At 37.2% G+C, this 12,985-nt stretch overlaps 1 protein-coding gene and 1 long non-coding RNA gene across 2 annotated transcripts; both read right to left on the reverse strand.

Annotated features, from left to right (window-relative positions):
* Nucleotides 1–1,035: 1,035 nt before the first annotated feature.
* Nucleotides 1,036–9,940, reverse strand: LOC113019011 (ladderlectin-like). The gene is made up of 7 exons (XM_026162499.1): nucleotides 9,917–9,940; nucleotides 3,260–3,326; nucleotides 3,123–3,173; nucleotides 1,765–1,874; nucleotides 1,550–1,678; nucleotides 1,267–1,375; nucleotides 1,036–1,118 (listed from the first exon to the last, which is right to left on the reverse strand). The coding sequence occupies exons 1-7, from the start codon at nucleotides 9,938–9,940 to the stop codon at nucleotides 1,036–1,038; spliced, it is 573 nt and encodes a 190-aa protein (XP_026018284.1).
* On the reverse strand, nucleotides 7,802–9,130 carry LOC113019025 (uncharacterized). Its single transcript, XR_003271907.1, has 3 exons — nucleotides 8,461–9,130; nucleotides 8,224–8,360; nucleotides 7,802–8,132 (listed from the first exon to the last, which is right to left on the reverse strand). It is a non-coding gene; the product is annotated as an uncharacterized LOC113019025 (long non-coding RNA).
* Nucleotides 9,941–12,985: the final 3,045 nt, after the last annotated feature.

Below are 12,985 nucleotides of genomic sequence, written 5' to 3' on the forward strand. Positions count from 1 at the left end.
AAACAGCCAGAACACAAAGTTGTAAAACCCACCCGATCGACCAAAATCAACTCAAAATTCTCCCACACAACAGAACCTCTTCTATTCCTCGCTGGCTCCAAATCTCTCAGTGGAATGATCAGTGGTTCGCTATCTGTCACCATCAAAACACCACAAATCCCGTGAATGATTAATTTCCTTATAAACCAATGAATCAGCAGTTAGACTCTAAATGAAGCTTCGGACGTCACTGATCGCATGACTCTGGCCAGACGAATCAAGCTTCGACACAGTGCTTCTGAAGAAGTGTGTTGATTTTTTTGACACCCGCACCGGAGCGTCAGCTTCAAGCGGGCCATCACTACTGTTTAGTTTTCCCCAGTATAGATTATCTTTAGTTCCATTTTGCCATTTTCACCTTGTGCTTTATTTTGCAATAAACCTTCTTCACATCTCAGCCTGCTCTTGGGTCCCCATATATTTCCTCCACACAGCTCACTTCACTAGCCGTGACAGTAACTACATGAAAATACAGATTTTGTTATAACTTACTATTTTCAAAATTGTTTCTAGCAAATGTATTGCAACTTAAGTACCACATTTCTTTTTTTTTATCATACCAAGTTTAACTGTTACAGAAAGACTAACAAAGACATATAATTTCCAAATCAGCATTACTGAGCTAGACAATAAAAAACAGTAAGTGCAGGTAAATATTACCCACTCAATAAGTACCCCAAATTAATGCATGTTATGACTATTGAATTTATATGTAGCGACACAACAGACACAGGTAGATGCTTGCCCAAAAGCTTTAATGTAGCAAGAAGGAAACTTAAAAACAAAGAATTAAAACAGAATAGTTTTCTTGGAAGACAATACAAAGAAACATGGTAAAATCAGTCTACTGATGACACAATCACACTTCTGTTGACTTGTGATTTTGTTGTTTAAGTGTTAAACAGAGAGGAAAATAGAATGCTGCACATAAAGATATAGGAGCAAAACAGAAACATTGTATTTCAGTCTGCTGTTTTGATTCAGATTTCATGTGTGTCAGTCCAGGAGTCCTGATCTCTTCTTGGCACAGACAGAAGGACGGAGATTATCACACCACACATCATCCCAGCATTTGCCATCTGCGAGGTTCAAAAGCAGAAATCAGTAAAATGTCACACAAAGTGTTAAAGATGCGATCCAAAGCAAGATTGTAAGTTTTGATTTATGTAGTATTTTATTTAAAGCACTTAAATTATTCACAAATTAAGCAACCATGTTCTGAATTACCACTATAATTAATCTGTAGGCAAAATGGACGGGAACCACTAATGGGCTCTCCTGGGCACCAGTTTGTGTACTGGAAAGGCCTCCCATCACTCCAAAACCAAATATGCTCCTGAAATTAAACACAGCATTAGTTGAAAAGGTCAAGCGTTGTCACAGTCCCTGTATCAGTGTAACCCATCTCCACCCTAGATCCTCTATTCACATATTTTTTTGACAAAATGTAACATCTTCTATCATTAATACAAAAAGAGAAATACTGTGTAAAAAAAATTTAAAAAAGTACCCCTGGTGCATTGGTTCCTCCAACCCAGGTTGTTTGGTAGCCATGAGGAGCAGTCATCTTCTGAATCATATGGTATTCACTGCTGCTGTGCACAGATACGAGGTTTGCGTCCATGGACAAGCAGTTTCTCTTCAATGGAGAGTGGAGTTTTATTCATGTATGTATTTTATGTATTTTAATCAAGTGTTGAAGACAATACAAATAAGTTAACCCACCTCAGCTCTAGGCCAAGTCATGGATGTTGGAACGTAAACAAAGCAGCGATCTCTAAACTCAGTCCAGCCATGAGGGCAACCACCGGATGTCTTGATTAGGTCACGCTTTGCTGGGGGTCAATAAAAAGTTGTACATGTTGTGTCTCCAGTTGATATCTTATTTTGTAATATCTTAATCCTGACATCTACTATAAATGAAAACGATCATACAAGAAATATCTTAAAAAATAAACATTAGTTAAATGATCGACAATGAACAGAATATTTTGACTCCTTTACATTTATATAAGTGTAATTCTATGCATGCCTCTGTAAACTTTATAGTGATTATTAGTGATGTGCGATACCACTGATTCCCTTTCCGATCTGATACCGAGTAAAATTCAGGGTGGCATCAATGATACTGATCCGATACTGGTACTCTGTACAAAAACGTAATGTTTCATTGTATTTCATAATACAATATATAATTGTATTATGTAATTGTAATAATAATATAATAATAGAGCTTCATAATGATTATACGAGGTTAGTGGTGCTGCCACAACATCTCACTGTCTCGCCACATATATTGCAAACCACGTCTTGGCTGTTTGTGGAGGTAAAATACGTCCACACATGACTCCATTTACGCTCAGCCATTGTTGTGAGTGCGCACGAGGTGCTGCAACACATTTATACAGTTGTATTTTGCATTTGACTATGAAAGGCGTAAGAGGAAGTAGTTCCTTCCAATTTAGACAATCCGAATGATATGGTTTCTTTCCACTCTGTTCCTGTTAATGATAAACTACAAATTTATCGCAAAGTGCTAAAATATCGATATTTTAATATGAGAATCAATTCTAGAACATAAACGACTTGTATCGGAAGAATCGATAATTCAGTATCGATCCGCACACCACTAGTGATTATTAATAATGCCTTTCTAGGTATTAAAATGATAGATTATTTATACAGTACCTTTAAAAAGGATTTGCAAAGTTGACAAACACAATCAAGGAAGAAGGTAAATTCAAACAGAGAGTTAAAATGTGAGTTTAAACCAAACTAAGTACAGTATCAAGAAAATGTGAATTAAATAAAAAAAAACCCACAAAACTTTGACTGTGTTTGTGAAACGCAGAAACTGCTCTGCGTTTCATTTTCTCTCACTCTCTCTCTATCTAACTTTCCCATATTCTCTAGTGCTACACGCTCTTTTATATTCAGCTATTTTTTAGAAATAAAATGTATTCTTTTCTCTTCTTATAGTGTGTCCTTTGTACTATAAACTGAGGTGCACATCTTCCATGAGAAAGGTGCTTTTCTTTTCTTTAGAGATGTGATTACTTTTAGTCAGGAAAATGTCCACTAACCTCTTGGGATGAATCCCTTTGCACCACTGCTGACCTCTTTATCTGGCAGAGCTGAACAAATTAAAACAGCAATTGTTGACTGATTATTGAAATACTTACACACACTTGCATATTGCAACTTGTCCTGCAGTACTCACCAGCAGCAGTGGTCAGAGCAGTCATTACACAAAGAAGTGTAGACACACTGAATAGCTTCATTTTCATCTGTGTAAAAAAACAGAAATGTTAAAATAAGTGATGGTTCAATAAGAAAAGAGAGACGATAATTTATGAGTCTCCTTCTACACACAGCAAAAACTGTAGTGTTGAATCAACTCCCACAGAGTTGATTTTAACATTTTTTCAGGGTTTATATAGCTCCACACTCTACAGAGTTGAATTAACATTTTCAAAATAGTTAATTATTTAACACTTTGTCAGAGTTCCTTCTTTAACTCTTAAAACTGGGTTAAATTAACACTGAGCAAATTATTATTAACACCATGTCTGAGTTAATTTTAACTCACCAAACTGGGTTAAATTAACACTACACAGATTGAAAAATAACACTACTTTAACTCTTTAATCTTTTATTAAGGTAGTTTTAATCCCTAAAAGAACTATTTATGTAATAGATAAACATAACTTTTTAACAACAACAAGTACAATCATGAGAATAATTTCAAGAAAACTGTACATTGTCCAAAAACATTTATTATCATGCTTCTTTTTCCCAGAAAGTGAATCAAAACATAATAAATGAAGATATAATGTACAAACTTTCATCTGCAGCACTGTATGAGTTTTGAATATCAAATGGTCTGTGACATTTGAGTTCAGTTATTTTTATGACACACCGTTCTTCAGTTTGTACTACTTTGAATGCATGGTGATGTTCATCAAAGTTTTCAGTAAAGAGTTTGTGTGTCAACAAAAAAATGTCATTTTCAACCATAAGTGTATCAATTATTTGACAAAAGACTGGCATGTCTTCCTCCATTGTACTGCAAACAACGAGTCCAGCTTTGTACTCTACACCATCAATTTTAACCCAACTTGTTGAGAAAACATCTTTTGATAATAGCATTTCACTATTGACCACACTTTCACCTCTTAAAGAAAATGATTTAATTGGCCCAAACTCCTTCTGTTTAAGAGAAAAGGTTTCCCAGTGATAAGCAATGGCCATCTGATGCCGTTTAGCAAGCGATTTGGTGAGGTTTTTGAAATTTTTGAAATAATCTTTGAACAACTTGTGCTTAGCTTCAAACCTCATACTCCACATATACAGTAAAGGGCCAATTTTTTGAATAGAGGATGGGTAATGAATCATAAAATGATGCTTAGGAATCAAGTTTCTGTGTGGATACGTGTGCTTAAATAGTTTGTGGTGGTCAATAATCAAATTCTTCAAATATATAGTCATTCCCAGAGTGAGACAAGGTGAAAAAACAATGTTCATTATTTGAAGTAACAACAATAACAAATTCCAGTGTCTGTTCCCTGCAGGAATAATGTCACCAAACAAAAGTGGGATGTTTTTCACAAGACAGAATGTCTGGATAGAGTTCAAACCAATGCTATTGCCAGCACTGTCCAATATGATTTTAGTGGGCCGGTTTTTTCTTTCTAAAAATCCATAGTCAAAACCATAAATCCTAGAAAGCAAGTTCTGTTCTGATATGAAGTGTTGCGTCAAAAGCAATTTGACCTCATACTGAGCCACACCTTCAAGAAGGTCATGCATTATATCAAATGAGTAGTTATTGCAAATATGGTAATACTGCAATGAATTGAGTGCAGAATTTCTTTTCAACCCATACAGTGACTTCAATTTAGGATCTTCCCGAAGAGAGTGGCAATGTATGTCAAACAAATCTTTCCCACGAAGAATAATTTTAGGATCATCCTCACTGTACACCATTTGACAATCATTCTTCTCAATCAAACAAAGGCGACAGAAATGACGGCTACTGAACGACTCATTAAAACCAAGAATTGAGTGCATCCCTAGGTTATCTCCAGTGATCTGTGATATTGTGCCATATACCTGCTCATCAGAAAATGGAAGACTTAGCCCTTGGCTTTCCAGTTTTTTGACATCATTTATCAGTGGTTCCAGTATAACATCAAAACCATACTTTTGCATATCTGGTGTGTGGAAAAGTGACACTAAATGAATGTTCATCAAAATGGAATTAAATTTTGGGGGCAAGTTTCTTATAACAAAATAAATACAGCCAATTTTGTGAATTCCGCGTTTAGAGCCAAGAGGATTGGCTGTTTCAAAGTCATCATAGTATAGCTGAATTTGTAATGCATGCCTTTTGGCTGAAAACAAAGGGTGAGTTTTAAAGTAACTTCCATCACAAAAGTCATGATAAGCATCAGGCTCTGAGCTACACTCTCTCTGCAGGAAAACACAAATCTCTGGATTTCTAAACATGAACTTCAAAGACTCCAAAATAGGTACATATATAAAAGTATCCTTCACAGGTACTTGATCATAAGTACCAGACTTCTGATTTCACCTGATGTCATACCTCACTCTAAGTGTTATTTCTCTAGGTTCTACAACTCCCCATTTTAGATTGAAGTATTTATTTCGTTTCCATTCTGTGTTCAGATTGGTGAAAGGGTTTTCAAAATTTTCAAAACATTCATTTATTAAAGATATGCTGGAGTCCTTTGTGGGTAACGCAGAAAGAATGGCCTGCTTTGCTTCTGAGCGAAGCTCACTTGTTAATTCCTCCAAATCGCCTACAAGTGAGGATACTAAACTGTTAGAAAGGCCACTACCCTGCAGTTTGGCCACAATGGATGCACACATTTCTTTGGATGAATCCCTTGTAAGTACTGAATCAATGCTCACTAGAACACTGGAAGAACTAGACTCTGGAAGAACACTGGGAGAACTGTGAGGAAGATATGAGGAATTAAACTGGTCCTCCAAAGGTGAAACTGTGTCATTAGAAAAACAAGCAATGGCTGAAGTTCGATCATTTTGGTCAACATTGCTGTGAAAACTGAGGTGCTTCCTAAAGCCTGCATAAGTTTGGAACTGAAGCCTGCAGCCTGGCTGCCAACAAAATAACTTAAACTTAGGTCCAGGATAATAATCATGTTCACCTCTTAAATGTGAAATCAGCTGCTGACTGCTGGGATAAGCTCTCTTACACAAAAAACATGTCAGCATTTTAATGATTTTTACTTAGGTTGTGAGAAGAATTTCCTGGTTAAGGATTTTGGCTCTCAGGTCACAAACTCTTGGGGACTCCTTCATTTTCCCCATATCAATATTGTATACTGTCGTCTGCAGAAATGTGTAGAAATTCACAAGTGCAGCATCATAAGACACATTGAACACAAAATGAGCTTTAAAAAGCTCATCAAATGCCCCAAGGGAGCGGCTGGCCTGGCAGGGGATGAGACACTTGTCTATGGCAACATAGAAGCTGTCGACCTTCCTCTTCTGGCGCCCAACAGCCAGGAGGTATGGCTGCTGACTCTGCTGATTCTGGAGATGGTCTTCCAAACTGCAGCAAGACTGGAGTTGAGACAAAGATACTGAGCATTAGACACAGGAGCAAGTCAGAGATAATAGCATCACAGAAATGAGTATGTAAACCTCCTTTGTAAGCTCAACTGTAATTTGTTTCATTCACCTCTTAACCAGTGACATGACAACTTATGACAAAAACTATAAATATTAAATTACCTTATGAAAGACTACAAGTCTCTCAACAGCATCAGAGGCGCTGATTTTTTGATACTTTGGTCCTCCTGGGGGTGGCGGAAGGAGATGTAACAGTAACAACAGGGAGGCCATGTCTTGGTCAAAGGCTGCGGCCAAAGAGTCACAAGAATCAATTGACAGCAAATCTTTCAAATGCAATTTTTAAGGAGAACTAGAAACACTTCCTAAGAAAGTTGAAATGTGCTGTCATAAACATTAAACTAACAGCTAAAGAAAACTGATGAAGCAAAGCTAACAGGTGAATGAATTGGTATTTATTAATAGAATCCTGATGCTATTGAACTTTAACTGCTTATAGCAAATCATATTTAACAAACTCACTTGCTGCCTCATCAAGATCACTTCCTGGTGGACTCTCTGCTGACTGCACCAATTGACGCAACTCTACTGTTGAGGTGAGCTGCTTGGCCTCTTTGATGATTTGATACCTAAAGATTGGATCCCATTTCTGAAGCAGCCTGGTAGATATCTCATCATCAAACAGGAGAGTGAAGTCTTGATTCACCTTTAAGAAAGAAAATCTACTACTGCCACATTCATCTTGAAATTTAAAGTGATATTAAAAATTCCACTGAATATTCTCACCAATCCTTTTGTATCCAAGAATCTTGGGAAGATAGACAGGATATCAAGACTTTTGTCAGGATCATTGATGAGCTTCTGACGATGCTGAAAGGTCTCTCTCATCTTCTTGAAAATCAAGGAAGTGTCGGATGTATGGTTCAGCAAAGAGATGGCCTCCTGGCAAGCATCTCCATCAAGTTGCATGTCGACATTAATGGGCCTTTGGTAATTTGGGCCCCCTGAAGAAAAACACACAAACATAAAAGCATAGGTGCTGAGCAGATAGGTAAATGAAAACAAAATAGTATATAATGTAAATGAGAACATTATCTAGTTTGTGGACACTTAATTTCTTACTTCCTTCTTGAGCAAAGCCGGTGGAGCTACTTGGTGGTGCAGATCCTCTTCTAGTCTTTCTCTGTATCGTTTTCAAACGCCAAGAAATGTATCCAGTGCTGCTTGCAGCATCATAGAAGTGTTCCTAAAATGTAAATACATTCAAAAATAATGTGTTGTCAATCTGAAAATTTTTAGAACTTAAATGTCAACGCACACAAATCCCAATGATGCACAGCATGAAAATTATGTAAACAAAGTGCAATAGTAGTGACTATACATAGCCTTTCTTGGAGTATGGGTCTTTCAGGGATGGGAACAATGTCACTACCCCTAGCGCGTACTGTTCTCTAACAGCTTTGGTGGGGAGGTGCCTGAAAAACGATTTTAAATTAACATGCTTAAGTAATGGCAAAATAGTAACTTGTATTTAAAAAAAAAAATGCACAAATAGAACACACATACCCATGGCAATCAATCATGTGAGCCACTATTATATTGACCATTTTTCTTCTGGTAGCATCTGTTAGAGTTTGTGTTGTGTGATATTCCTGGAGAACCTCTTCACCACCTGAATTGGTTCCAAGTACACCTTCAATTAACTTGAGAAAAAAAAAGATGCAAAAAGTGAGGAATAGCTTTTCTACATATTAAGAATAATGAAGTAGAAAAAATACTATGAGAACTGAGTTTTGTCACAACCTTTTTAGCAGATGCTGCATCAACAGTACCCTCAACTCTTGTTTTCTTCCTGGGACCCTCATCTAGAAGTATAGTTGATGTACTTGCATTTGAGCTGAAGCTTGAGTCAGAACAATCAGATGCAGAAGACAAGGAGTAATCAGAAAATTCTAAAAGGAAAAAACAACATTATTCTGTAAGGTGTAGAAAAACAAATCTGGCTGCAGATTTTTAACTAACAAGGCAACATCACACTGCAGACCTGACTCATTTAAATTAACTGATCTCAATGTTCAAACAGCTGATTGGTCAAATTGTGTGCTCCTGATTATTTGGAACAACCAGCAGCCACACAGCCCTTCCCCATGTCTGGTGTTGAGCTTGCCCCTTTAAATTTCTCACCATCACTTGAGAAAACTGTTAGGACCACAGTGCCTTGGCTGATAAGATCACTGAAAATCACTTCATCAACTTCTGTCCCTGTTGCATCTTTGTACACTACTTTTGCATCAGGTGGCAGGCAAAATCTCTCGATGACTGGAAAAGATAAGATATATCTGAGTGCACCTTTTCAGTAAACTGTTCTTGCCTCACATTCACTAAAGTGATACACCACTGTATGATTCAAGAGACTTGGCGAAACGCCCTACAAAAAATTCTGTCCCCCCAACTAAAATTAGGTAAGATATAAACAAACCTTTTTCATGAAACTGCATAAACTCAAACCGCCCATCAACCTCTTCCAACTTCACATACTTCTGCTGTTGGCAGTATCGAACCTGGACCAGCATTTTACTGAGATAAAATAATAACAAAGATGACATACTAGTAAGTATTTGACATTTAGAGCAATTCAAGCAAAAATGATTAAAACACTGACATATACCGTACATGGTGATTAATACTGACCATGCGTTTGAATTTCACTGCAATAACATTTAATGTTATCAAATAAACCTGTGTCTGTCCATGCAGGAGTCCAATTGATACACAACACAATACAAAATACATGTTAATCTATGGTGTAGTTTACACCAGACACGGAGTGCTACGAAGCGATTGTTTCGGTATCTGGTCTATTTTTTGCGTGGGCCACGCATGTTCCGCAGGAAGTTACACCAAGACACACAAGACAATCCAGGCAATTTTGAAGATAAAAGCTATTCTCCAAAATAAAATACTGCGATTGACAAATGCGATCAGATTCGTGTATGAAAAGAGACAATAGAGATGAAAATGAACACATAGCAAAGGAGGGGACAGCCTAACTGACTATGTTTGGGGCGGGTGTCTCAAAGGGAGAAGAGAGTGAGACAGAGAGAGAGACAGATTAGAGACAAGTCAGCGATGAACGATGTCAAAGTAAAAGCAGGAGTGACTAAAACAAGCTCTCTTCAATTATTTTGGGATGTTATTTCAACCCTGAAATTTTAACACTCCAGTTTTTGCTGTGCAGAATGGTCTGCTCTCTTTTCACCTTTTCAGTCAGTAGCTTCAGCATGGAGGTGATAACAGCTCTAAGATTATTGGTTATATACTGTTTCATATATTTACATAGTTGCAAAACCGGAAACCACCCTCTTTCTCAACAAGAGATGACACAATACCACTTTTTTATGTCCAATACCAATATCATAAATTTGGATATCTGCCGATACCGATACGTTTCCGATATAGTGTAATTTTAAATAAATAAAACTGTTTTTAATATCTTGGTGCACTTTGTATAAGTTCATACTCAAGTTTTAAAAAACAAAACACTAAAGCTATTCTGTTATACTTGTATGAAAAAAATAACTGTCTCTCTGTCTCTCTTCCTTCTCTCACCCCAACCGGTCGCAGCAGATGGCCCCTCCCCTCCCTGAGTCTGGTTCTGCCGGAGGTTTCTTCCTGTAAAAAGCGAGTTTTTCCTTCCCAATGTTGTTAAAATTGAATTGAATTGAAATTGAATTAACTGTTGTTTAAATATCTTGTTTAAAGTTCAAAGAGAGAGATTAGTGATTTCTGGTGCCACCTTCTGACCAAAATGTTTTGTACTCCAAAAATAAAAATGTAAAGTTGTTGCTCTGTCTCAGTTTTTCCAGATGATAAACAAATTGTAATTTCTTTAATTGGAAGTTCATTGCCCAACTTGTCCTGTATTTATAAAACAGAGGTTTCTTTAGACAAATGTTAACAGAAAACTGTTAACATTTCCTAAATTGAACAAAAGTGCTTTAAAAACAGGATATTCCACATTTAGGTTAAGAAATACATCAGGGGGATTTCAGAGGGTGACTGGTTGTAGTAATAGAAGGCATGTGTTAAAAACCAGTTATGATTAAAAGCTTTGTGTTCATTATCAATGCTTTGTGCAGTAGTTGGCACTGTTTCACAGCAAGAAGAATCCAGCAGCCAGCCAGGCCTTGCATGTTCTTCTTCTTCCTCTGCTCTTTTTGGGTTCCTTGCCTTCGTTCTAGAATACAACAACATAAGTGTTAGTTTCATTCTAAATAAATTTCTGAAACATTAATTAAGTTTTATTAATGTCAGCTTGTTTATGCATGAATGCATTTTAGAAAGGACATGCAGGCATTCTGATATTTCCCTCTGCCTTATTACTGTAGATTTCTTTTTCAAAGTTCAAGTAGAGAGTTTATTAAATACCAGCAACAGCAAAATCCATGAATTTGTCCAAAGGATACTGTCCATATTGTCGCACAAGAAGCAACACAAGTGGCTCCATTAATCACATTAATCACTCAGAGAATCATGAAGACAGAATCTAAACCATATGAACTTTCTTTGTTGGCATCACAGTAAGTTACATCTAATTGAGGTAGGTACTGTTTAATAACACAGATTCATACTGCACACAATGTTACGCCCCAGTCTAGGGGTACAGGAACATAACATAAGGGTTAGAAAGGACGTGACCCTGCCCTGGTCCCCAAAACCCTAAACTAATCTTTGAAGGGAACGGTGGTTTATTTGTCTCTACACTGAAAAGCTTAAGTCCAGGGTGAACAAAGGCCAAAATAACAAACAAAACAAGCTAAGTTAGGAAAGGAGGTGCTATCTAAAACCCTGTGAAACAAAAACCAAACAAAAGACACATGCTACACCTAACTCACTAACTGAAACAAACAGGAGAAAACGGTACAAGAAAATAATAAGGCAGCTCACCCCTTCTGTTTCAGTGTCTATTTACAATGTACTATTTACAAGTGAAGACTAATTTACACACTATATACAACGCTCAGTAAATCTCAGGAACCACACACAAATAACACAAGGTTTGGAAGCCAGGGCCAGCTGCTGTGCTGCTGCTGTCACTCGCTGCCGCCAACAACTGTTGGTGAGGGATCTTTTAGGGGAGTCTCTCGCAACAATCCAGCATCAAGGAGCGTTCAGCCACACTGTTAAGCTCCCTGACGAGGCATGATCAGCTCCAGGTGTGTGTGATCCTCCTCCACAGGTGCTCTGTCACACCCACACAAACCCACCTATACACAAACACATGGAAAACAAAGGACAGCAGCAACAAAAATACACATGTCCATACTTATTCAAAAACCCTGGTTCCTTCAGACCCAGGCACGTGACAAATCAACTTTCCCGTCTGAGCCTAGTTTGTCTTTACAACTTTCCAATGCGATAGCTTTTCATCATATACTTTCCACCATATTAGATGAAAGTTAGTGATAGAGTTAATGGTTTCAGAAAAAAAGGAGGCCAGCTTTATTCTTTTATTCTGTCCATCTCGATTTTACCGTGTGCTCTTCACATTATCATACTCATCAACCATTTTTCACTAGAGAGAATATACAAGTCATTGATGAAAGATGTGTATTATTATTATGTTTTAATTTACAGACAAAATTACAATATCCAATTAGCCCTGTAGAAATCACAATCAAGGAAGGGCTTAAACAACAACCCTCATAAAATTCTTAAGAAGCTTCAACTTTTGAAAATTGTCTTTAAAACTTAAGCTGAAATAAAATGTCATAACAGTTATTATTCAATCTTTGATATGTTGTATTTAGGTAACAGGGGTCACTGAGGCCATTGTCAAAAAACAAAAGATCTCTATGTGACATTTCAAAAGCATTGTTGTTAAAACTACTTGTAAATATATGTATGTATATATATATATATATATATATATATATATATATATATATATATATATATATATATATATATTTTTTTTTTTTTTTTTTTTTTTTTTTTTTTTTTTTCTGCCCCGGGGCTTCCTCCCCTCCCGGTGTGACATGCCTTGAAAATCTCACCCAGGGGGCATCCTTGTCCGATGTCCGAAACACCTCAACTGGCTCTTTTTGATGTGGAGGAGATGCGGCTCTACTCTGAGTCCCTACCGAATGGCCGAACTTCTCACCCTATCCCTAAGGGAGAGGCCAGCCACCCTTCGGAGGAAACCCATTTGTATTTGCGATCTCGTTCTTTCAGTCACTACCCACAGCTCGTGACCATAGCTGAGGGTAGGGACGTAGATCGACCGGTAAAATGAGAGCTTCGCTTTTACACTCAGCTCTCTCTTCAC

This window comes from Astatotilapia calliptera, chromosome 3 (assembly GCF_900246225.1).
Source record: "Astatotilapia calliptera chromosome 3, fAstCal1.2, whole genome shotgun sequence".
NCBI lineage: Eukaryota > Metazoa > Chordata > Actinopteri > Cichliformes > Cichlidae > Astatotilapia > Astatotilapia calliptera.